The 26,315-nt window shown below is 50.4% G+C and overlaps 1 protein-coding gene across 8 annotated transcripts in view; it reads left to right on the top strand.

The window, feature by feature from the left end:
* SYNE3 (spectrin repeat containing nuclear envelope family member 3) overlaps positions 1 to 26,315 on the top strand; it is a 111,069-nt gene that overhangs the window by 25,620 nt on the left and 59,134 nt on the right. For 3 of the 8 annotated variants that reach the window (XM_077941666.1, XM_028851797.2, XM_077941669.1), the window contains exon 2: positions 24,612 to 24,769. In XM_077941666.1, coding sequence (XP_077797792.1) covers positions 24,626 to 24,769 — 144 coding nt within the window. In that variant the 5' untranslated portion in view covers positions 24,612 to 24,625. Of the gene's footprint in view, positions 1 to 1,814; positions 18,768 to 18,966; positions 19,101 to 24,611; positions 24,770 to 26,315 lie in introns of those variants that run through there. The other 5 variants (XR_003731701.2, XM_028851796.2, XM_028851798.2 and 2 more) reach the window with 4 other exon arrangements.

Here is a 26,315-nt window from a genome sequence, read left to right as displayed (position 1 = left end):
GGCTCCGGGAACCCAGCCCCTGTGAGTGGCTGGAAGGTGGGGGTGGGGGTGGGGTGGGGTGTCAGTAAAGTGGGGGACAGTCTGGGGGTCTTGGAAGGGGATATGAAGATGAAAGTAAGTGTGACCAACTGTCCCTGGTTTGCCGAAGACTAAGAGGTTTCCTGGGGTTTGGGACTTTCAAGGTTAAAACCTGGATGGTGTGCATCAACTCAGGATAAATTGGTCATCCTAGGTTAAAGTCACGCTACTCTGACTGTAGCACTGGGCGGTCGAGTCATTGGTAGAAAGAGTAAAGGGGGGATCATCTCTCCCCTGAGCCTTGTTGTACCCTCAGACTACATTGCCCCTTCACAGTGCTCCCAGAGCCCCCGTGCTATCCTTCAAGGGCCTGTGTGCTCCCCCAAGAGTCTGTAAAGGCAGAAAACGCCCTTGTGCTTGGGGCCAGCTCCTGCCTGCTCTAGGCCAGCGTGTTTTGTAAATACTGTTGAATGAATGAATGAGGCTTGAGGCTCTCCACCTTCATTTCTTCCCCGCTGAAGACAACCTACTCAGATGCTAATTCATGCTTTGCTGCTCTGCACATCTTGTTCCTTCCCCCCATGCCCTTCCCTCCTGCGGCCACCTCCTCCACTGTCCTTTCAGCTCAAGAGTCTCCTTCTCTGTGACTGCTCCTGACCAGCCCTCCTTCTGAGTGGAGTTTCTCCTGCCCCTGCTGTGTCCCCTCTGAACCGAACCTCACTCAGTTCCCTAATCGGGCCTGTTTGTGAATGCATCTTTCTCCCACATGCGCTGTGAGCTCCTCAAGGGCTGGTGACCAGCTTAGTGTTTCCTCTGCTGTACGTGGCACCTGGATGCCCCATGGAGGTGCCTTGAGAGAATGAATGGAGCTGAACACACCGAGCACAGATCCGTTCATTTCCTCACTCACCAGCTCCTCTGCAAGGCCTCCTGTATGACAGGCACAGTCCTGGGCAGTGGGGTGGGAGTCATGGACAAGATTGGCAAAGCCTTTGTGCTGTTGGAGCTCGCATTCTAGAAGGATCTAGAGTCAACAAGCAAGCAAATAAATGAGAACATATGAGAAGGATGCGTGTGCTCCGAAGAAAACACAAAGGAGAAGATGAGTCATCTGAGCTCCTGCCAGCTGCTTGCAGGCTGGGATGGAGTCACCAGCTCCATGGAGCGGACATTGCTGAGGCCCAGCACATGTGCCCATTCTATGGAGGCAGAAGGCATGCATTGTCCCCTGGGTCGTAGCATAGTCAACTTGGGCACAGTGGCTTTTGCCTTTCATGCAAAGTGTGTGGACTGTCAGTCCCTTTAGAGAAATTCATTAAAGCCAGTATTGTCTGAGAGGAGAGAGAAAATATTTTAGAAAGTCAGATGGGGTTTTGTGCCTGGTGTGGGAAGCAAGCGTGTGTCCTTCCCGCTTCACCACTCCCCCTCCCCCACTGGGAGTACAAAGAATGGGGCTCGTGTGCTGGCCGTCCGCCTCTTCCAGTTGGGTGGGTGGCCTTGGAGCTGTAGCTGCAGCAGGAAGGGTCAGTGACTCTGCTATGGGGCTGCTGGGGAAAACCCAGGGTCCTGCAAGGGAAAAGGTGTTAAAATGGCCAGCCACTGTCCCTCGGGCTGTCAGGGAGAGGATCAACAGGGATCATGAAGTTGGTTGCTCAGCTTCCAAGCGCTGCACACAACAGTAGGGCATTGTTCTCTGGGTCTGATGGGGAGCTCAGCCCCGGACACAGGCCAGCTCCAGGAGGAAGGCAGCCTCCTCCCACTGAGTCCGGCTGGGCCAAAGCAGAGTCCCAGAGGGCAGTTTCTCTCTGCTGCCTGGCTGTGGGCGGCCGCTGGTGCTGAGGTCTGGGGACTCAAGAGGACACCTACGAGTCTGCAAGGTAGTCACTCACTCCTGCGGGTAGCCCCTTCAGGTTGGGAGCCACAGAGAGCAGTGGGACAAAAGGCAGTTCCTAGGCTGGGTGCCTGGCTTCTCACAAGCACATCGTAAACCTGGCGTCTCAAAGTTCTGGCAGGAACAAGCAGGTACTAATTATAACCTGCACAGCCTGTTAATGATCGACCTCGGACTCCAAGGAGGTGAAGGTTCTGGGGAGAAGGTCTCAAGTGTTGTCTGGATATTTCAGATATAAGACAGGAGGTAGGCTGGGTGCAGTGGCTCACACCTGTAATCTCAGCACTTTGGGAGGCCGAGACGGGTGGATCACCTGAGATCAAGAGTTCAAGACCAGCCTGACCAACATGGTGAAACCCCGTCTCTACTAAAAATAAAAAAATTAGTCGGGCATCGTGGCGGGTGCCTGTAGTCCCAGCTATTCGGGAGACTAAGGCAGGAGAATTGCTTGAACATGGGAGGCGGAGGTTGCAGTGAGCCAAGATCGCGCCACTGAACTTCAGCCTGGGCAACAAGAGCGAAACTCCTTCTCAAAAAAAAGACAAGAGTTAGTGATACAGGGGGCTCTTCTAGGTAACTCAGTGACATCATCCTGCAGCCCCAGCAGAATGAGGACAATTTAAAACCGCCCGGGCTCTGCTAAGGTATTGCTTGCTGTGTGACCTTTGGCAGGTTACTTAGCCACTTTGAATCTAACCTCAACTTCTTTATCTACAAAAAGAAGCCAGTCATTCTGGTTTAACGGTGGGTGGGAGGACTCAATGAGCTGATGTGTACAAACTCCTCATGGGTACTTAGTAAAGTGTTAGTTCCCAGTCCTCTACACTATGAAAAATCCTGGAAGACTTTCTGGAGGTGGTGACGCCAAAGCCAATGGGTGAATGTAGCCAGGCAGAGAAGGGCGGAGGGACCAGCAGGAGCAAAGATCAAGGGGAGAAATGATGCATACAGGAGACACAGGTGGCTCCTGCTACAAGCAGAGGAGATGGAAAGTAGGGGAGGCTGAGGCTGCAGGGATGGATGGAGAAGGACTTTGAATGTCCTGTTAAACACCTTGGACTTTCTTGGGTGGAGGCTGTCAGGCACAGGAAGCATTCATTCAGAAAAGCCTTTGACCCTGAGCCTTTAGATGCTCGTTTCTGCCAAGAGAGGACTCTGGTCCCACTGCCTCCTGCAAAACTGGCAGGTTTCCTGGGAAATGAATGGAAGCATCCTCGTGCCTGAGCCTCTGGATCCAGGCATGGATTTGGCTCTGCCAGTCAAGGGCCCAGGCACTGCAGGGCCATGGATCTCCCTAAAGGTTCAGTGAGCTCTGAGATTCACTCCCGCCAAGAACTCCCATTTGAAATGAACCCTACCATTTCTCAGGCTGGGGTGCCAGTTATTAAATTAAAAGTGAGATTCAAATGGTTCTGTGTTGTTTTTGTAAACCAGAGCTGAAAACTGTGGAGAGTATTTTTTTTAGCTGGAAAGTAAAGCATGCCAGGCTTTCTAGTCCGCCTTGTCCTGCTGCCATAGACCCAGGGCCAGCCGGATCCAGCCTGGGGGAGACTGACAGGTGGCTTCTTTGTGTTGAGGGCCTATGGTGCGCCAGGCTTACTCAATGCCAGGCTCTTTGCATGCTTGTCATCCTCATTTGTAAAATGAGGAAACTGAGGAACAGAGAGGTGAATACACTTGCCTGAGTCACACAGCTAGTAGATGGAGAAGCCAGATGCAGTCCTATTCTATACATACTTCAAAGTCTGTGCCTTTTGTGTCTCATGTAATGTGAATGCTGGACTTAATACTCTTAACTTTTTCTGAAAGTCTAGTGGAACAATGAAATCTTTTAATTTCTAGGCCAGGAGTGGTGGCTCACACCTGTAATCCCATCACTTTGGGAGGCTGAGGCAGGCGGATCACCTGAGGTCAGGAGTTCAAGACTAGCCTGGCCAACATGGCGAAACCCTGTCTTTATTAAAAATATAAACATTAGCTGGCTGTGGTGGTGCATGCCTGTAATCCCAGATTTCCGGCGAAGTGAATGGAATCCCAGCTACTTGGGAGGCTGAGGCAGGAGAATGGCTTGAAGCCGGTAGGTGGAGGTTGTAGTGAGCCAAGATTATGCCACTACGCTCCAGCCTGGGTGACAGAAGAAGACTCCGTCTCAAAAAAAAAAAAAAAAAAAAAAAAATCTTTTAATTGTGATTAAAATGTAACTTTAAAAGCCTCTATTTTTTTTTTAACTGTTAATACCATTTTAAGGAAATTGAAATCTTAGAAACATAGCCATGATTTTGCTGCTCTGTAATGCTACTTTTTTCCTTTTTTCCTTTTTTTTTTTTTTTTAAAGAGATGGGATCTTGTCCTGTCACCCAGGCTGGAGGGGAGTGCAGTGGCGCTCCTGTCACAGCTCACTGCAGCCTTGGATTCTGGGCTCAAGAGATCTGTCTAAGGCTCTCTAGTTGTTGGGATTACAGGCATGTGGCACTGCATCCGGCTTCATTCTTCATCTTTTTTTTGACAGTTTTTGAATGATTTGCACAGCAGGGGTCGACAAACTGTGGCCTGCTGGTCAAATGCCACCTGTTTTTGTAAATAAAGTTTTGTTGGAATGCAGTCATGCTCATTTATTTACATGCTATCTGTGGCTATTTTCATGCTACCATGACAGATTTGAGGAGATGTGACAGAGACCATATGGCTTGCAAAGCCTAAAAGCCTTGCTCTCTGACCATCTCTAGAAACAGTTTGCCAACCCTCGTCCTAGAGTGCGGCGCTTTGCAGTCTGCTCTTTCTCTCTGCAGACCGTACATTATTCTAGGGCGTTAATTTCTCATTATAAATGGCCAGAATATGCCGTAGAGTGGGTGGATGTCACAAACTTTCCTTGCTGGACTGTTATATTGCATCTTCTTTTTCTCCCCTCAGGAGAACTGTCACATTTGCACATTTATTATTTATTTAGCAGGCACTTATATAGCACCTACTGTGTGCCAGCATTTTTCTAAGCACTTTACCAATATTAACTCATTTAGTCTTCAGACCTGCAGTGAGAAGTTTATGCTAATACCATCCCCATATTATAGATGAGAAGGCAAAGTCAGAGGAGTTAAATATACTGGGCTAAGACCGCGTAGCTTATTTGGCAGCAAAGTCAGGTTTGAATCCTTAGCAGCTGTTAGGAAGTGTCCCAGGAAAAGCAAGCCCTTGTGAATCCCTGTGTGAGGGGACAGGGGCTGGGGCAATTTTCTCACCAGGAGTGAGCCCTGCCAGACCCTACCTCGGCCCAGCCCTGGAGCCTCACACCATCCAGATTTGACTTGGCCCTGATCTTCCAGCTTGGGCCAAGTGACCACAAATTTTATTTCTTTGTTTAAAATGGCCCTGAAAAGAGGGCCAGCAGCTGATGCTGAAGAGAAAGTGCAGAGTCCTAAGAAAATAATGACTCCGGATCAGAAAAATACCATTTGGGTGTAAGAGTACGAGAGTGGATGGCTGAGCCTGGCAGGAGCTCTGCTTTGTGGCCGGAAGAGTCCACAGCTTGCTCACTTGTTAGATAAATGGTAACTCTGCAAATATTTTGAGTTGCCTGGAGAAAACAAAAATGTAACGTAACTATCCAAGAAAAAGGAGGTGGTTCAAGAAAGTTTGTGATCTTCACTCCATAGAATATTCCGAGCCATTTACAATGAGAATGTAATGATGGACACCGTGGATTGCTTGTGGCAAGCATGTTCTTCGTCCTCTGTGAGATAGGGGGTCTTAGGGGAGCAGGAGGGAATCCCAGACGTTCTCACCAGGAGAACAAGCTTCCTAAGATTTCATGGAGCCCTCGTGGCCCATCCAGGCACCCCCACTCCAATGATGTCAGAGGAGGCTGGTTAAAATCCCCTGCTCAGAGACATTTTAGAATGTGAATTTAGCCAGGGCTTCCCGCAGAACATTCATGAATAGGTGGATTCCAGAAGATCCCGTGTTAGGAAATGCCATGTTATAGAGACTGGAGTGGAGGCGGGCAGGGGAGGGAGTCCACAGTGTTGAGAATCCTCCAAATGCAACACTCACTTTCCAGAAGATGAAAGACACACTGAGCTGTGTCAGGGCAGGACGCGCTAATCTGTTTGGTTCATCTCTGTGAGCTTCAGCACTGACCACAGTGTCTGGCATGGGCTTTGAAGTAATTGTTATTAAATGAATTAAGCATCTCCCAAGCTTTGGAAAGGAGACAAATTGGGGTCTGGCATGGTTCTTGGTCAGAAGACAAGATGACCACAGCCCAACTCTCTGCCCATCCACTTAGGGTCCTTTTAGGGCACGGCCTTCATCTTCTCCCAGCCCCTCTGAGTGGAATGAGAGGTGGGAGAGCCCTGGGTTTTGGGGCCGCTGCCCTGTTGAGCTGCTCTGCCTGATTCATTTCAAGCCATACTCTTGAGAGACCCACTGAGGAAGCCTTCGCAGGCCCAGCTGCCATAACCCTAAGCCTGGCTGGCTTCTCGGGCTTGTCCCAGGCTCAGAAATGCTCACAGGGGATGGTCCGGCCTGAGCCGCTGGGGCTTACCCTCCACCCTGTCTGTCTCTCAGTCAGTTGGGAGGGAGATGGGAAATCCTGTTCTGAGTCAAAAAGGAACCCTCCTCCCTTGCCTTCCTGATTCACTTCCTCATTCTGCCGACATTTTACAGCCTGGCACAGGCGCGGGAGCCACGCAGGCCTGGGCTTGCTTCTGACTTGGTGTCTCAGTCACTGTCTGACCTGGGCAGGAGAGCCAGCCTCAGTTTCACCATCTGTCAGGCAGCATGATGACCCCTGCTTTGAAGGTTGATGGGGGCCTTCATGGTGTCTGCCCAGTGCCTGGCATGCAACAGGCCTCACACGTGGGAACTCTTGCCATTGTGAGTAGCATTTGGTAACATTTTACCCAACCAACAGGAGTCTCCTTTGGCATCCTAAGCTCAAGACCCAATGATAGCCTTGACACCTACCAGGACAACCATAGGGTCGCAGATGAGCCCAGAGCAGGAGATAGGGTAGCAGCAGGCAGGGGACTCCTTAACTGTGAAACAGCATTGTCCAAGATGGGCCCGGCTGGGCATTTTGCTGGGAAAGGGACTGTAAGGACAGACTGGGCACAGACACTCTTGGAAAGAATGGAGGCTGCTCTCACAGTTCATTAGATATTGGCAAGCTTAATCAGTTCTTAAGAAAAGACCCTTCTATCTGAACCCATGTCTTGCTTCTCTCTCTCTCTCTCTCTCTCTCTCTCTCTCTCTCTCTCTCTCTCTCTTTCTATTGAGTCTTGCTCAGTGATCTCGGCTCACTGCAACCTTCTCAGTGCCCAGTGATCTCGGCTCACTGCAACCTTCGCCTCCCAGGTTCAAGCTATTCTTCTGCCTCAGCCTCCTGAGTAGCTGGGATTACAGGTGCCTGCCACCACACCCGACTAATTTTTGTAGTTTTAGTAGAGATGGGGTTTCACCATGCTGGCCAGCCTGGCTCAAACGCCGGACCTTAGGCGATCCACACACCTCCGCCTCCCAGAGTGCTGGGATTACAGGCATGAGCCACTGCACCCGGCCCCCATGGCCTTTTTTTTGAAGAGCAGGTTTACAATAAATAGGATGCCTTAGGGTTAAATGGCGCCTTGCAAGGCATCTCCTAGCATGTGACTTAAGGTGCCCTGTTGCAAGGGCCCTGCTTGGTCCAATGTGGTTTTCACACCATTGAGCAGATGCTGCCCGGGCTGCCTGTGGGTCCTGTCACTGGGTAGGCTGTGCCACTGTCTTGCTCACAAACCCTCACTGGCTCCCTATTGCCCACAGAGTAAAACCCACACAACCCTTTGGAATCCTGTGCCGTTCAATCCCCTCAACCTGCTCTCCAGTACGGCTTCCTCCCATCTCTCTTTGTTAACAATTGCCAAGCCCGTCCTGCAGCCTGAACTTGGCCTTGCACTTCCCCACCTCCCAGCTTTTGGTCTCACCAGTCCATCCATTGGTTATGCCCTTTCCTACTTCTCATCTTACTCAGACCCTTCTCATCCTTCACATCCCAGCCACGGTGTCCCTTCCTCCGTGAGCCTCTCCTGGAATCTTCATCAGAATCATTGCTCCTTTCTCTAGAATCTGTGCCTCTGCATTTAACACCCATAGCACTCTCATTTACAGCTCGTGATCTGGAGAACCTGAGCTTGAAACCTATAGGCCCTAGTGGCACAGTGCCAAGTGCCAGGCACATCTGGATGTGGAAGTCAGTCTTTTTTTTTTTTTTTTTTAGAGTCAGGGGTCTCACTGTGTTGCCCAGGCTGACTTCAAACTCCTTCCACCTCAGCCTCCTGAGTAGCTGGGATTGTAGGCAGGCACCACCACACCTGGCTAAATGGTCTTAGATTTGAATTCTTGCCTCCCAACTACTATCTCTTGAATCTTGGGCAGGCCATGAAACCGTTCAGCTTCAGTGTTCTCATCTATAAAACGGGAATGAATATTAAGACCTACCTTTCAAGTATAATTTTTTTTAAAAAAATTATCTCAACAAATGCTGTTGAATTGAATTGAGTAGCTTTCACGGGGGGGAGTTTGTTCCGTGCCGGAATTCCTACCACCAAATAATGGGCTGTTGGGTTGAGAATCCTGGCACTCAGGCTATTTGTATGCCGCTGAGCGCATCACTTAGCTTTATTTTCCTCTAAGGCTGTCCATGGCGGCTGGCTTCCCACAGCGATGCAGCCACTGGTGGCCACCCCTCTTCTCCCAAGCTGGCACTTTGCCCATCCCGTGAGGCTGCATTCAGCACCTCTTTTGGGAGGCAGAGTTTGCTTCTGTTTGTTTTGTTGTTTGATTCAAAAATTTCATGCCATTTATATAAGGCCTATAAGACCAGTTTGGAGGCTGAAATGGTGTCAGGCTCTCAGAAGCAGTCTGACTCAGCAGCTGGGACAGCTGCAGCTGCGGAGTTCAAACACTTAGGTTCGAATCCCAGCTCTGCCTCCTGGGCAAAACCAGTTCGGAGATTTTATACTCCAGTTATCTCACTTCTCTGAGCCTCAGGTTCCTTATCTCTGAAATGGGCATGATGATACCAACCATGAAAGTTGTCTTAAAGAGCAAGTGCATTAATAAATGCTTGGAGAGGGAGAGGCATATTAACTAGCACCTAATGCCTGCTCAGTAAATGGAACGTACTGTTCTCCATTTTGAAAAAAAGATCTCAAGCAGTTTCTTAGCTTCCTTTACGTTGACACCCCATTGATAAGGTACAGGTTTTAGCTTCCTGGAAGGAAAACCTTCCTTTGAGCCTGAGCTATGTAACAACAGAATAGGCTGCCTGAAGGAGGTAGTGAGCCACCCATCACTGAAGGTGGTCAAGAGTCTTGGGAGCCTTCGGTGGGTGTATTTTTAAGGAAATTCAAGCAGAGGTGGTTGGTTAGATTAGGTCAGTTTTAATGGTCCTCCTAGTTTTGGGATTCTGATGTTTTTACAAAACAGTTTTGTTGAGATATAATTCATATAATATACAATTCATCCATTTAAAGTGTACAATTCAGTGCTTTTAAAAAAAATAGAGACAGGGTCTTGCTGCTCTATTTTTTAAAAAAATAGAGACAGAGTCTTGCCAGGGTGGTCTCAAACTCCTGGCCTCAAGCAGTCCTCCCACCTCAGCCTCTGAAAGTGTAGGGATTACAGGCATGAGCCACCTTGCCTACCCTCACTGCCTTTTAGTATATTCACAGAGCTGTACAGCCATCACCACAATCATTTTTAGAATATTTTTACTACCTCCAAAAGAACCCCTGCACTCCTTAGCGGTCAACTCCCAATCCTCCCACTTCCCTAGCCCTCGGCAACCAGTAATCTAATTTCTGCCTCTGTAAATTTGCCTGTTCTACACATTTCACATCCATGAAATCATACAGTACACAATCCTTTGTGACTGGCTCCTTTCATTTAGCACAATGTTTCCAAGGTTTCTCTACATTGTAGCATATGTCAGCACTTCATTCTTTTTCATAGGTGAATAATATTCCATTGTATGGATAGACCACGTTTTACTTACCCATTTGTTAGTTGATGGACATTTGGGTTGCTCCCACTTTTTTTTGGCTATCATGAACATTTGTGCACAAGTTTTCTGTAGACATGTGTTTTCATTTCTCTATATGTAAGAGTAGAATTGCTGGATCCGGTGGTAGCTCTATGTTTAATATTTGAAGAACTGCCAGGCTATTTTCCAAAGTGGCTGCACCATTTTCTGTTTCTGCCAGTATCATATAAGGGTTCCAACTTCCCTATATCTTCACCAACACTGGTTATTATCTTCTTTTGATTATAGCCATTCTAATGGGTGTGAATTAGTATCTCATTTTGGTTTTAATTTGCATTTCCCTGATGGCTAGTGATGTTGAGAATCTTTTCTGTGCTTTCTGGGCTTTTCAGTGTGCTTATTGGCCTTCTTAGATGTAGGTATGGTTTAAAGAAATGTCTATTCAGATCGTTTGCCCATTTTATGATTGGGTTGTCTGTTTATTATTGAGTTTAAGAGTTCTTTGGACATTCTAGATATAAGTCCCTTATCAGATATGTGATTTGCAAAAATTTTGTTCCATTCTGTGGGACATCTTTTCGCCTTCTTGATGGTGTCACTTTTTTTTTTTTTTGACCTTTTTGCCTTTGAAGTACAAAAGTTTTAATTTTGATGATGTCTAATTTATCTATTTTTTTATTTTGTTATTGTGCTTTTGCTATCACATCTAAGCAACCATTGCCTATTCCAAGGTCAGGAAGATGGACGCCTATGTTTTCTTCTTAAGAGTTTTATAGGTTTGGCTCTTACATGTAGGTCTTTGATCTATTTGGAGTTAGTATACAGCGTGATGTAAGAGTCTAATCTCATCCTTTTTCATGTGGATGTCCAGTTGCCCCATCACCACTGTTGGAAAGATTATCCTTTTCCATTGAATTGTCTTGGCACCCTTGTTGAAAATTAACTGTCTGTAAATAGGAGGGTTGATTGTTGCTTTCTCTGTGAGTCATTTTGAAGAAATAGAATGATCCTTCTCAGAGGTACAAGATAGGTCTTGGCCATCACTCTACACTGAGCGGCTGAATCTTGGGCGGGTCTGTTTCCCTCCTTAAGTCTCCCCATCTATAAAACGGCACAGCTAGATAAGAGGATTCCTAAGAACAGGTCCAACTGTGACATGTTAGCTGGGAGGTTTCCACAGAACCTTTCATCGTTCATTGGCTCACTGGAATGTCCTGTCATCCCGCGAGGCCTACCCTACCACCTGAGATCTAGAGCCAGCCTCAAATCTGGGGGCAGTTCCAGCAACTCCCTACCCTGATCTGGCCCCAGAAAAGCCAGCCCTGCCTTTCCAAGAATGTTGATGTTGTGTGTATTTATTGAATAAGCAGCACTGCCCTCCTCTGTGCCAGCTGTGTCCCAGGCCTGAGGATACTGAGGGGATGAGACATAGCCTCTGCTCTTGAGGGGGACATTCTAATGGGAAGACAGACACATCAACAGATGATGCAGAGCTGAGTGGGGCATGCTGGCTGGTACTGCGTGCCACAAGCTGCAGATGCGAGAAGGTGGATGGCAATGCACGGCCTTGCTGATAGGGCTGCAGGCCTGGCCACCGTGGTGAACACTTGCCCTGGGCCATATCTGAAGAGTGTCAGGTTGAGCTATGGAGTCAGGCCACCATGGGGAACTCTTCATAGCTCTTTCATCCGCCACCCAGTAGCAGCTCTTGCTTGACTTACGCCTTTGGCTCTGCAGCCAACCTCAGCATGCTGACCGGGGGCTTGCTGGACACTTGTCTATAAGCTCAGTATGGTTCAGGGTAACAGGAAGCCTCTGCAGCTGGCCTGCCTGAAGTTCAATCTTGGCTCTGCATGCTTTTGGGAAAGTTATTTAACAGCTTTATGCCTTATTTCCTATCTGTAATAAAGGGCTGGTCATGGCATCTACCTGATAGGATGTTTGCTTCTGAAGCCCTGTATAGTGCTGTAGAAAATAGCTGGGCACAGAGCTAGCTCCTGCCAAGGTCTCCAGCTGTTGCAGGTTGGAATTAGAGCTTGGAACAATATAGCATTTACTCCAGCCTGCTGTGCATGCTATAATCGGTTATAACCCATGGCTATTACACGTTATAATGTGGAAATATGGTATAATTAGCCTTTGGGTTGCCAGAACAAGAGATGACGGTGATAGTCCTTTATACTGGGATAGGGCAGGGCCTCTCAGCAGCGTGTGTTTTTCTTACTAACTGATTCTGTTAGAAAAAGCCCCAGGGTGAATCAGACGTGCCCCTCTCTTTCACAACAACCTTCTAACTGAAAGCTCACTCGTCTCAGAGCGGGTGGAAGTCAGGTGTGCACTATTGCTCCCCTCTGACCATTGAGGAAACTGGGGTTTGGGCGCAAATTGGTGGTGGAGCCCACACTGGAACCATGACCCCTAACCCCATTCCAGAGCCTGTTCTGCCCCCACTCGTGACCTGAAGGAAGCCTCTTATTTTGGGGTTACAGAGTCTGTGCTGAGGCCCACTCTTGCCTCTGACTCCTGCCTTTCTCAGTTCCCCTGAGCCAGCAGCACGTGAAATCAAGGACTAAATGAGGGCACAGAGATGTCCATTCTGGCTCCACACTTTCTTTTCATAAAAAAATGAGCCAGGCTTGGTGGCTCATGACTGTACTCCCAGCTACTTGGGAGGCTGAGGCGGAAATCTTGGGCCCAGGAAGTTTGAAACCAGCCTGGGCAAGATAGCAAGAGCCTGTCTCTAAAAACAGTCAAATAAAAGAACACTTTCTGAGTGCCTACTAAGCACCAACCGAGGTCGGTATTGTAGTTTATATTTTCCAGATGTATCTTTCCATTCACAAATGTGTGTGAGCACTTACTGTGTGTCAGTACCTGTTCCATGCCACGTGTTGTGGTTAAAGTAGGCAAAGGCTGTGCCCAGAGGCAGTTTATGTTCAAATGAGAACAACAGACTCAGAGTTCAGAGGAATTGGACTGGAATCAGGTCCCTGAACTTAGAAGTTGTTGATTTCCAATCCTTATTCTAGGAGACCCCCTGGCAGCTGCACAAGTTGTTCAGAAATTCCAGGCCCTACACAGGAATCTCTCTGGGACCTGAAGGAGATGGGAGAGAGGCCCCGTGGATGTGCTGCTGGGGAGCTCAGAGAGCCCCATGCACCTATGGGTGACTCCATTTGTCTTCTGCTTTTACTGGCTTTGGCTCATGGTTGGTTCATGGTGCTTGGTTCTGTCCTCAGAGAGTTGCCTGCATTCAGGGAGTTGGCTGTCAGCACCCTGAGAATTGGAGCAGGTCCCTGTTGGCCATGTGTTTTTGTCACTCAGTCACTCAGCTGCTCACCCCCTTAGCCTTCAGCCAGCAGGCCCGGTGCTCAGCACAGCAAGGAGCTTTCAAGGAGGAGATCCCTGGGAAGCGCTCAGCACAGAGTCTGGGAGCTCAGCTAGGCTGTCCTCTACCACAAATGCCAAAACCAGTGAGAAATGCAAGCCACAGTGAGCCAGCATGACATACCTACCAGAAGGGCTAAGATGAAAAGACTGACCTTACAGTGCTGGCAAGGCCATGCGGGAACTGGAGCTCACACATGGCTGCTGGGTATGTAAAGAGGTGCAGCTACTTTGGAAATGAGTTTTATGTGAAGTTTAAAAATTTGTGTGTAATAAAAACAAAAAAGTTTAAACCCTATATTTTGGCACAGTCCTTTTCAATGGAAAGACATTTTCATCCAGTAGAAGGCTGTCATTTCTCAAGTCCGTGTTGATAAGAGCACAGTCTGAGGATGTGTTCTTGTGCAGCCATAATTTTGCTTTAAAAGGGTCTGTCCATGGGCCGCTGGGGTTTAGGGTCGAGGAGGACTGTGGTGAGGTGTGTGGGGTCATTGTGCCATTCCTGCTTCTTTGGGCTGCAGTACAGATGGCCCAGGAAGAGGGAGATGTCTGGGAAGGCAGGGCCAGCTGGCCAGGCAGGTCTGGGGGGTTCAAGGAGGTTCCCTCTGTGGGGAAGACTCTGTCTGAGAAGGCATGAGGCACTGGTGGGGAGGGTGAGGCCTGGCACCTCTGACTCCCAGGGCCAAGAAGACATTGGGAGAGGGGTGGGGGATGGCCTGGGGGACAGGTGTCAGTGCCATGCTATCAGGGGTGCTGAGTGAGTCACTGGAGAAGGTACAGGCAGGTACAGGGACCAGGGGTCAGACATCCTGGCTGGTTCTGCCTCACTGGGCCAGATCTTCTTGAGGGTGATGGGGGCCTGGGGCCTGGCTCGGTACCTGGGATTAGCCTGGCCCCAGAGCATATGGGAGCTCTCCTCTGCGGCCAGGGTCCTGGGGATTTCATCTATGGGCACTGGGGAGTGTGTTTCCGCTGCAAGGTGTGCCGTCGGGGAAGGGCTGCTTTCCCAGGGCTTCCAGAGGGCACAGCCCTTCTCCCTTCTGCCTGGCATGGTGCGGATGGAGCTGATAAGGGGTGGTGGGGGTGCAGTGTACCCCTTGAGTGCAGGCTGCTGTCCGCACCTCTGTCCCTCCCCTGACCCTTGTCCCAAATCAGACTCTGCTGGTCCTCAGGGTTGAGGTGGGAGAAGCTGCATTCATTCATATTGACTCAGAGCAGGCACTGAGCTCAACGGGGCAGGTGAAGTGGGGAGCAGGAGAGATGAAGGGACAGATATTTATCGTCCAGTGGGATCCAGGCTGAGACTGACATCTGCATAGGAGTGGCCATGGCTGGGTCAGTCATTCAGGGAAGGCGTCCTGGAAGAGGAGACATCTGAGCTGAGCCTGTGGGGCTGCTGGGTTTCCTAGAGGGAGTGGTGTAAGGGGAGAGGGGGAGGAGACAGCCTGGTGAGGGCAGAGGGAAAAACACGCTGAGCATTTCAGCATTGCTGGGAGGTCTAGGGGCTCTGGGGCAGGGGTGGCCATCGGAAGGTGGGACTGCAGAGCTCCTGGCACCTGTAGTTTAGGGTGTCCTGTCCTTGGTCGGGGAGCAGCCGACTCCCTCAGTTTACCTTCAGGGCATCTGAGGAATGTGTGCGTTTTCACCCTTGAGTGAATGCCTCAGGTCTATTGATTAAGGTGGCTCCAGGGAAGCTGTGTGAAGTGAAGCCCACTGGAATCTGGGGAGGGAGCCAGCAGCCCCGCCTCACTCCATCCTTCTCCAAGAGGAGGAAGCTTGCTCTGCTCTTCAGAAACAGAAGTGACTGATGCAGCTGAGGCAAGAAGGGCAGGGGTTCTTTGCACTTGGATTGCTTTCTGATTTCTAGTCTTGGCCCACATGGACTCAAACCTAATAGCACCCAGCCCCAACTGCCCCCCACACCATGTGGATGAATTTGCCAAATACACACTCCCGCCTACGGTTAGAATCATCTGTTTTCATCTACCGGAGCCTGAGACATCCTCCAAGCCCATGGTTCTCAGAGTGAGGTCCTGGAGCAGCAGTGTCAGCGTTACCTAAATACTCATTAGAAATGCAAATTCTTAGCCCCCACTTTTATAAATTGGGGGTGGGGTCCAGCCATCTGTGGTTTAACAAGCCCCCCAGGTGTCTCTGAGGGAGGCGCCAGTGTGAGAATCACTGAGCGAATCCACCGTTCCTCAAAGGATTTTGGTTTTGTTTAAATCACAACTCTCGGTGAAATATATTCTACATTTATACATATGCAACGCATCCATCCAACAAGCAAAAGTCTCACAAAACAGTATTTATCCTTTGTCCGTGAGAGGCACTGTGATATTTTTCATTCTATTCTATCTTCTTTCCTTACAAAGCACTTTTGATCAAGACCCCTGAGTTGATTTCACAATCCATGTGTAAGTCACACTCACAGTGTGAAAAACCAGTACCAACCCCGCTGCATTAACTGGCCTGTCCACATCACACCAGTGGCCCATGCCACTCACTGTTCCAGCCAGGCTGGGACCTGTGCTCTGGTACCCTGCCCAGTGCTGACCTGCAGCAGATAGCCAGTGCTCTGCCTGCCTGCCCTCTGACCGGCTCCACCCACACTGCCAGCAGCCCCTGTCACTCTGTGGCCAGGGCTCCTGGGAGCCCCCTTGAACCTGCTGGGAGCTGTCCCCTTCACAGTCTCTGGAGCCTGAGACAATCACACCTGGCCCCAAGAGCTAAGGCCCCACCCCTTGGAGCTGCCCACCCTGCCTTAGGAACATACCTCTGCAGCAGCCTGGCCTTCATCCCTACCGCAGCTGGGGACCTCTTTTTACCTTGCACACACTCTGCCCCCTCCGCTCTGTCCCATTTCCCTCTTAGCTGCCCTGATGGCTTCTCTCCCTCTCAAGCACCTGTATTTGTGTGTTGCTAAGGCCAGCACTCCTGGGTGGAAATCCTGGGGTCCTCCAGACTGTGCCTGGGGAACTTGGGTTTCATTCATCGAATAGAGACTGGAAATGGGTTCTGTGGTCGGCGTATTTGGAAAAGGAGGTGCATCAGAGAGCAGCTGGCTTTCCCTACCAGGCACCACTGCTCTGTGACAGCGGGGCTGACTTAAAACGGCTTTGGGACCACCTGCCTCCAAAGCAGTCCCTGGCCAGTGTAGAGTAATTTTGTGACTGTAATTGTAGAGTGGGCCTCCCAACCCCTTCCAAGGTGGGACTTCTTGTGTAACCATGCAGAGCCGGTGGACAAAGGGCGGTGTGGCCCTGCAGCCCGCATGGCTTTGGTACAGTCCCTTAACCTGCCAAGCCTCTGTCTGCTCACCTCTAAGATGGAATGAAGCCCAGTAATTGCTCCTCACTTTGGATTAGCTGCCTGGCAGAGTTGCTGTGAGATTAAATGAGATAATGCATGGGCGCCATCACTGAGTTCCTATCCCTCCTTTCACACACTTTGTTCTGAGAGTCACCTTCGGCCAGTGCCACAGAGGAGAGGATTGCCAAGGTCCGTCCTCTTGGTACAACCTCCTCTGCGATAAATAAACAAAATTGTGTTCCCAGAATCCACTGGAAAAAGCTTTGGGATTAAGACCAGCTGTAACTCAGTGCCTGAAATTCCATCCAAGCATAAGAGCAGTGGGAAAGAGAGGATAAGGGTGGGAATGTGTGTGGCGGGGCAGGAATGAGTCACAGGACAGCGAGTGAGTCACAGCAAGTGAGCACACCCGTGCCAGAACTCTGGGTCAGCTCGTGGTGGGCGGCCCTGGCCAGCTTGGCAGAGCAGGGGCACCAGGCGGTAATTGCTAATGGGCCCTGCCATGGGAGCTGGGTTTACCTGGGTCTGAATCCCAACGCTTTCTGAGTTCCAGAGCAGAATGTCAGTGGGCAGCTGGGTTGGCACCGGGCTGGAGTAGCGGGCACAGTGTGACAGAGGCTGCCTGGCAGCTGGGGGGCTCAGCTGGTTGTCCTAAACTCTAGATTCTTGAGCTACAGCTCAAGATCGATTCCTGCTCTGGAGTTACCTTCCTGGAACTCAGCAGCTCCCATTGGGATTCTCAGAGGGACAGGGAGGGCCATGGAAGCTGTGTGGCACTGGGGGATTTAAGAGCAAAGAGTTTAGACTCAGGTCATCCTTGGTTCAAGTCTTGCCTCTGCTACTTAGCGTCCCGGTGACTTTGGGCAGTGGTGTGAGTGTCATTAAACCTGTTTTCTCAGCTGTAAAGTAGGATAATATGAATGTGTCACTGGGCCTATGTAGGATAAGTGAGTTAATACCTACAAACCTTTTATCATACGGTCAGGCACATGCAGAATGCCGGGTAAATGTCGGCTTTTACTGTTATTGATGGAGCCGGGTTCATCACTTTTCAGCAGGCCGTTTGCTTCTCCGAGTCTCAGTTTCCCTCTTTGTAAAATGGGACAAATAATGCCGGCCACATGACAGTCCCTCCCTGAAACTGACATTGCCCCTTTCTTTGCTCAGGAGGGGCTTGGTGTCATGTTTCAGGGGTGTTCACTAAGGAGATGGGGTTAGGTCCTGAGCAGGATTCTTAGAGCCTCTGGCTCATTGAATGACAAGAAGAATTACAGTGTTTTCAAATTCCCAGATAATATTAATTAATTAATTTATTTATTTTGAGGTGGAGTCTCGCTGTCACCCAGGCTGGGGTGCAGTGGCGCAATCTCTTCTTACTGCAACCTCTGCCTCCCAGGTTCAAGCGATTCTCCTGCCTCAGTCTCCTAAGTAGCTGGGATTACAGGCTCATGCTATCACGCCCGACTAATTTTTGTATTTTTAGTAGAGACGGGGTTTCACCATGTTGGCCAGGCTTCTCAAACTCCTGACCTCAGATAATTCACCTGTCTTGGCCTCTCAAAGTGTTGGGATTACAGGCGTGAGTCACCGTGCGTGGCCCCAAAGAATTTTAAAAACTGCTGTTAGGATGTTGGAGGGATTGAGACAGAGGTAAGAACCTGGTCCTCATGGGGTATCAGCCCCTCACCAGTGGCATTGCAAAGCCAAGTAGGGGCCCCACCCAGCACCCTGAGCTTTGGAGAGCTGGGGAAGGGGAAGGGAGGGAGAGAGGTCTGTGCCCAGCGACCCCAGGACACAGGGCCCTCAGCCCCAGTTGGCAATCCACGTGCTGACCCAGCAGGCGATCTGCCTCGGGCGTTTTTTCCGTGCCAGTATCCTTTCCTTCCTGCAAGGCTGGTCCTCCAGAGACCAAATTGCATCTCGGCCAATTGCTTTCAGGCCTGGAATCAGGGCAAAGGGAGCTGATGTCCAGATGGACATTCACAGTTACCCGATGGACCACAGGAGCAGCCCTGGCCTGGGGGCCCACACATCTATTTCTCCCTGTCCTCTGCTCTGCCCTGGGTCACAGGAGAGCTGACCCCTGCAGGCTGCATTTTCCCAGCTCCCCTATACTGGCTTCTGGCAGGACCAGAGGTAAGCAGTCCGCTGGGGGTTTCTCTGACAGCCTCTCCACCCCGGGTGACGTCTCCTGCAGCAGACGTATCTCCTTTGGGGCTCTAGTTCCTGCTGCTCAGCGGCCCCCAGCATGGGTCTAGTAAATCTAACATTGCCTCCCCGCCTTGTCTCTCCAGCCTAGGGGCTGATCTCTGGGCTTCCCTTTGTCTCCTTGCAGCTTCTCAGCTCCTCCTCCTCATTACACCCTCCTGGTTGGTAGCTGGACTCGGAGGGGCTTTGCTCTGCTGATTGGACCTTGACTCACACGGGGTTGCTTTCCTCCCAGGGGCAGTTCTATCGGATGCCCCCATGGTAGGTGAAGTTCAACTTTATTTTGGAGTCAATGTGGTCTAGTGAGAATCTAGGGCTTCAGAATCCAATAGAACAAGGTTTAAATCTCAGTGTTACTGCAAGCGCCTCCATGCCCTGGGCCAGTGACTGCAGTCTGCACATTCTTATCCAGGATCTTGGAAAGTAACAGCTGCTCCTGTGCCCTGGGCACCTATTACCACTCCAGGCACCTATTACCGCTCCGGGCACCTATTACCGACCAGGTGCTCCCACACCTGCCCCAGTCAGCCCCACAGCATTCTCAGAGGTAGATGCCCCTGCTGTGCCTGGGGGCGGGGTGGGGAGGAGGCTCTGCCCAGGCCGCCAGCTAATGGACCACAGAGCTCACCTGAGACCAGCCCCGCTGCTCCCCTCTCTGCTGCTCCTGAAATGGGCTGGGGCTGCCTTTCAGACTGGGATGCAGGAGGCCCAAATGGGGTGGTTTTTGGACAAGGGCCTCACATGGTGTGGGCCTGTCATTATTTCATGAGTGTTAGCACCTTCTCTTCCATGGCTGGCCTTTTCTTTTTGGTCTGCATCACGTTTGCCAGTATCTCCGAGTTAACCACATGCTTCCTTATGACATTTCAGCTTCTTCAAAGCACTCTGAGCTTTCTTTATGACTCAGATTAAGGTGTCCCATTTTGAGAAGATGGCTAAAGCCTGGAGCTCAGATTCTGGAAGCTTCCCGTCCTCTCCCAAAGTGCATCCTTGCTGTCCATTCCTGGGGAGACTGTGTCTCCAGCCGTGCCTACAGGCCTTATCCACCTCTGGGGGACTGGCTGGTCTTCCAGGCCCATGGCTTTTGACCCAGGTTCTGTGTTCTGAGCATGTGCTGAGTTTCAAGCCTGCCTCACCATCTGCCCCAGCTCGGGGCTTTCCATCATGAAAAAAAAAAAAAATCACTTCTCTTCCGCTGTCGTTTGTGATAACCACATGGACGCTGAAACCCAAACCCAAGGCTGTTTCCTTTCTGTCTCCTCCGTACATCAGCGCCAGCGTGACCTAGAAAGGGTCAGCACCCTCCTGGCCAGCCCTCTCACTGACTCAGTGGGGACAGCTCAGAGACACGCCTAGAGCCCCCCTCTCCCGCTGCCTGCAGCCACACCCCAGGGATGTCCCCAGACGGGGCTTGGAAACAGAAACTACTTGTTTTTCTTCTTTTTACCCCCGAGCACAGTTATTTTGCAATATTGTTTGGAAAATGCACAGTGCCTTTTTTTTTTTTTTTTTTTTAATGCTCTCTCCATTTAACCAGTCCAGAGATGAAAGTTCTCCCCTCCCAGAGAGGCATGTTGGCTCTGCTCACTCCTGCAACCTTTTCTCATTGTCCTTGGCCGTGTGTATCTGCCATCTGTGCAGTGACCCCGGTGTCAGCCTCCCTCTGAGTGCAGAGTGCTTCCCTCCTCCACCCACCCTGGCCTGGCGCCGTCTACCACCTGCCCCTCCAATGCCTAACCCTTGCCAGCTCCAGTGCCCTCAGCAGGCAGTGCCTCCCAGCCACCTTCCTCAAGCCAGGTGACAACCACTCCTTTGAGGTCCCGTGGCCCCTGACCTCCTGTCTCAAAGCTCGTGCTGGCCTCACTGTAGCTGCCTTACTGTGCGTCCATCCCTGCCCTCCACCCCTACTGCACTGGACATGGAACCTCACCAAGCCAGAGCCACACTTGGTCTGTCTCCATATCCTCAGCACCTGCACTCAGCAGCCACTTAGTGCACTGATTCATCAGTCTATCAGTCGGTAACCCAGTTCCTATGCTGCTCCAGCCTTAAGCTGGTGAGACAGCTGCTGTCTGGATGCAGGTTCCCGAGGAAGGAAAACCCTCCAGCCAACACCTGTGCGTTTGGTAAAAAGGAACTATTTCCAAGCATGGTGTGTGCTCCAGGCTCTGGGCAATTTTTTATTTTATTTTATTTTATTTTATTTTATTTTATTTATTTATTTATTTATTTATTTATTTATTTATTTATTTTAGAGACAGAATCTCTCTCTGTCACCCAGGCTAGGATGCAATGGTACCATCATAGCTCAATGCTGCCTGGACCTTCCGGACTCAAGTGATCCTCCCACCTGGCTAATTTTTTTTTTTTTTTTTTTGGTAGGGACAAGGTCTCACTATGCTGCTTGTGCTGGTCCTAGGCTCAAGTGATCCTCCCATATCAGCCTCCCAAAGTGCTGGGATTACAGGCGTGAGCCACTGTACCTGGATGGGTTTTTAAATTAATTAAATCTAGGTGTTATCTCCATTTTCCAGATGAGAATATGGACATCCAGAGAGGTTAAGTGTCCAGCCAGATGCCACACAGCTAGTGAGTCATGGGGTCTTGACCACCGGGACCAATTCTAGATCCTTCTGGCCTCATGGCTGGCTCTTTCCCAGACGTGTGCCTGTGGGGTCACTTAGCCAGCTAGCTTTGCTGTCTGCTGGGCTTTCCTCAGTTTCTGGTTGTAGCCTTGGACCACCTGAGGGAGGGGCTGGCTCACAACAGCCTGTAGGCCAAGTGCCCTTGTGGTGTGTTTTTATCTAGCCAGTGAGCTGAGAATGGGTCTGACATTTTCAAAGGGTTGTAAAAACAAGGAAGACAATGCAACAAAGACTGTATGTGGCCCGAGACAGCTAAAAATGTTTTCTACCTGACCCTTTACAGGAAGAGTAGACCTCTGCCAATAGACAGTGTTCCCCAGACCATTCTTCCTTGCGAGGGTTTCAGGGAGTGACCAGCGGCTGTGCAATGGTTGTGGGGGGCTGGCTTACCTCAGCCTGCCTTAGAGGGAGTGGTGACAGAGGCAGCAGTGCTCTAGGCTGGCTGAGGAGCGGGCTGACCGGCAGAGAAAGGGAGGACCAAGAGCAGTCTGATAGTCCCAGGGCAGAAGCTAGTCCCCAGAACCTGGCGGGCAGAGGTCACAGGAACATCGACCCTCTCAACCTACAACCTCAGAGGTCCCTCAGAGACTCTCTGTTCAACTGTCCCTCATACCACATGAGGTGGTAAAGAAGCGCCTCTGAGAGCTTCTTCAGAGTAGTATAGTGTCTGCTGTCTGCTTATTTGATGCTGTGGTCGTAGCATCAAGTCTGGCTCTTAGCATGTGCTTAAGTCCTATGTTTCATTGAACTGAAGCAAAATAGGCAGAATTGGCCAAGAGGAGGCTCAGGTCTCCTGAACTCTGCCTGCAGCCTCGCCCAGCCCACAGTTTGGTTGGTTTGAGGCACCCCCGCCTGCTCAACCCCGCTGGGTCCCTGGGTTTCATCTTCTATACCCTCTGGACACCAACCACTGAGCCTCACAGGCCACGGGCGTTGCCAACAAGAAGGGGTGCTCTAAAGCCTCGCTGCCCATTGATGATTAGAGCCACGCTTCCCCACTGTCCCATCATCTGAGATTCAGCGGGACTCGTCTCTGTCCCTCCCATTCTTTGCTTAATAAAAATAAAAGCTGAGTTTTTGGAAGCCAGTCAAGTCACACACTAGCCGAGAAATTAGAGCCAAAACAAATACATTTAAATGCTTGCACATCCAATATGCTTTTCAAGTAAAGCATTCAAAGGCAGGGAGTGGCTACAGGGAACATATTCAGTTGTTACAAAAAAATCAAAACAGGCCTGAAGGGAAAGCAAATCATTGGGAGAATCACAGGATGGGTTTCCAGAGCACAGCCCGCTAGGTTGCCTGCCTCCCCCAGCCAGCCCGCGTCCTTTGGCCCAGCACGCGTCTGATGGCCTCTTCCATTTTCTCCTTCTCTTTCATGGGTTCTCCCCTGAAGCTTCCTCTGGCCCCATGGAGGGCCTGGGGAGGGTGCCCAGCTTCCCAGTAGATACTTACTAACTGATGAGTGAAGACAATTTTTATTTTTAATCGTGATGATTTTTACTGCAATGTAATAAAAATTGTAATGTAAATTCTAAGTGCTTAATAGAAAAAAATAAGGAAAAAAAAACTTTCAACAGTGGTCCTACCCATCTCAACCAAGTAGCCTTCAAGGTCACTGTGCCTCTCCCCCCATGCCGGGAGAGAGAGGCCTGAGGGTCCCATGGGATGTGCTTAAAAGCCAGGCCTGGAAAGGGCTAAGGCCACTGCAAACAGCCCCGGCTTGATCACACAGACCGTTTAATGGCAAGACGTCCCAGCCTTTTTCTTGAACTCCTGAGCTCAAGCGATCCTCCTGCCTAAGCCTCCCAAAGTTCTAGAATTATAGGCATGAGCCACCATGCCTGGCCCCAGCCTTTTGCTATGACTGTAATTTTTTGTTAATGTTTTGTTTTGCTTTTACTAGTTGTTGAGCTGTGACTACTTAATATAAAATTTTGTCTCTTTTTTGGTATTGCCATTATATCCTACAAATTCCCATTCATGAATTCATTTTGAGCCTCCTTTTTGCTGGCTGCATAATACTCTAAAGTGCAAGTGTACCATAACTTACTTAAGCAAACCCCTATAATTGGGCGCATGAGTTGTTTCTGGTTTTGTTTTGCCATTTTAAATAATGCCGTGTTGAGTTTTTTGATGCGTTAAACTTTATACCCATTCTGGGCTCATTTAACAACATTGGCCTTACTCTCTACAAGGTATTGTGGGAGATTGGAGGATAAATGAGATAAAATCCCTTTAAATAAAATGCAGGTACAAATAACTTTAGTTCAAAGCAGTTACGTGGTTGCTATATACTCAGACGAGAACTGGGATACGGAAGAGTTTTGCCTGGACTTACTGGGATTTCAAGAAAGTCACAGGAGAAAATCTGAGACTTTGCAGCCATAGCCCAGGGGAAGTCAAATGGACAGTCCAGCAAAAGGGGTCTCTGGTGGGTGACCTATGCCAGCAGCAGGTGTTACCTGGGCTGGCATAGCAAGCGGGTTGCATCTCAAGCGTTAAGTTCGTTTTCAGTGGTTGCGAGGAGTACTATGCGGACGTCAGAGGGGAGCGGCTCAGTGGGTAACTTTAGCAGCGCCTGCCCATAGACCCAGGTTGGTAGAGCAGTGGGGATGGCATACACCTAACACGGCCATCCCCAGCCTGAGAGGTTCATCTCAGGGAGAGCTCAGGGCTGGTTTTGGCTTGGCCCATGCCCAGAGCTCTGTTCCTTAGGTTGAGGCCTCTTTGAGCCATTCAAATTAAGACGATTATGGGTCCAGACATTTCGGACTGCAGGTTTTGAGGTCCTCTTTTGGAGAGCGTGCAATCTGAATAGACAGACGAGAATTGCCTCTGGGCCCTAAGCTGGGAGAACAGGAAGCAGGGAACCTGGGAGGCCGAAGACAAAGCAGTTTTGCCAGGCTAGAGCCCTGGACTGCCTCTCCCAGAGGACAGACCTGTTTTCCTTCCCTGCTTAATTCCAGTCCTGACAAATGCACCCACCTCTGGCCGTATTGCCCGACTAGGAGCGCCAGGGGAGGGCTGGTGGTGGGAGTGGGCCTGTCCCAGGTGTCCTGCCGGGGGCCTCTCCACAGCCCCCTACATTCCTGCCTGTTGAACTGATCTGTGGTCCTTTCTTAAGCCCCTGCAGGTGCCATGACTCAGCAGCCCCAGGAGGACTTTGACAGGAGCGTGGAGGATGCCCAGGCATGGATGAAGGCTGTGCAGGATCAGCTGCAGGTCAATGACAACACGCAGGGGCCTCGCGCAGCCCTGGAGGCCAGGCTGTGGGAGACAGAGGTATGCAGAGGCGTGACCTCAGATGGCCCTGTGGTCTTGGCCCCGTCCTGCCCCACCCTCAGACCTCAGGTTTCCTATCTGTTAAAGGCAAGGGTGGACTAGACCAGTGTTTCTCAAACTCTGATGTGCACACAGATCTCCTGGAGATTTTGTTTAAGTGCAGACTCTGATCCAGTCTGTGGAAGTGAAGCCCAAGACTTTGCTTTTGGCAAGTTCCAGGTGATACCATTATTGCCGGTCCTTGGAACACACTCTGATGATAAGGGACTAGAGCCTGTCCTCTCACCCTGCTGTCCCTGCAAGGGGAACCTGTGCAGCCAGGTGGGTCCCCCAGCCCTTGCTGGGGGGCTTCCCACCCCTTCTCTGCTTCTGCCTGGTTGGGGTCCCTGCCAGATCTGGATTGGCCAAGGTCTTCCCCCAGAGGAGAGGAGAAGGGGCTCTGCCCAGCTAGGAGTGACTTCCTGAGCTTCTCCAGAACCGGAGTCTGGCTTTACCCACCCCACCTGGCACAAGTCCATGTAGCACTAAGTGCTGGTGCCCAGTGCCTGGCCTGGCATCGTGGTGCCCCTCTCTGAGAGTGGGTTGCCCACAGCCTGGGGACAAGAGGGAAGAATACTGAGCTAAGAGTCAGCAGCTGGAGTTATTATCTCCTTGCTGATGCTAGATTGCTGTGTGACCTTGGTCAAGTCCCTGTCCCACTCTGGGCTTCAGTTTTCCCATCTGTAAATGGAGCAGTTGACTTACACACCTCTGGGGTCACATCCATTTAGATACTCCATAATTCTAATTTATCACCCAACAATGGTTGCTCGCAGTTGGGGGGTGCTGCCTTCTCCTACAGCAAACCAGTCACCCAGCCAGGCTGGAAGCAGTGGTGACCCCACAGCTGGTTCCTTGTGTATTTCCTTTGTGTGTGTTGTCTTCTCGATTCTGCACACTGCGCACCGTATTGCATATATCTCGTGCCCTTTCTGGAAGTTGACAGTGGGAATTAAGAATCCTCATCACCTTTCTGAGTCAGTGTTTGATTTCAGTGTCACCACCACATCCAGAGGCAGGGGCCTTTTGTCTGCCTTTTGCAACTGGGAAATGGAGTCTCCTCACACCGTTTCCTGTGCCTGGAGAGCCCTCTCACTCACGTTCAAGCTCTCTGCTGTGCTCCCTTTGCCTTCTGTTTGGGAAGCTCCCTCACAGATCACCCAAGAGTGGAATACCCCCTGCTTTCCGCCATCCCTGTGCCAGGGCTGGGGCTGTGCAGGTGGGGGAGGCCCACCCTGCTCTTGAGGGTTCCCAGCCTAATGGAGACAGATATGCAGTCAGGATGACTGCACAAGCATGTATAAGGCACACCCCTAACGTGGGTCCCGTGATGTTATTTTCTTCCTCTAAAACCTTCCATGGCTCTCACTGTCCACCAAGAAAAAACAAACTTCACCCGGCATCAAAAGTCCCCCACTATCTGCACCACTCTGTTTTCCAGCCTTAGCTCTCCACACTGTCACCCCTCCCAAGCTGACACCGGCCTTAACTCCAGCCACTGTCACCC

Source organism: Macaca mulatta, chromosome 7, assembly GCF_049350105.2.
Source record: "Macaca mulatta isolate MMU2019108-1 chromosome 7, T2T-MMU8v2.0, whole genome shotgun sequence".
In the NCBI taxonomy this organism is placed as follows: domain Eukaryota; kingdom Metazoa; phylum Chordata; class Mammalia; order Primates; family Cercopithecidae; genus Macaca; species Macaca mulatta.
The sequence above is the reverse complement of the archived record's forward strand: the minus strand, read 5'-3'. Positions and strand labels throughout refer to the sequence as shown.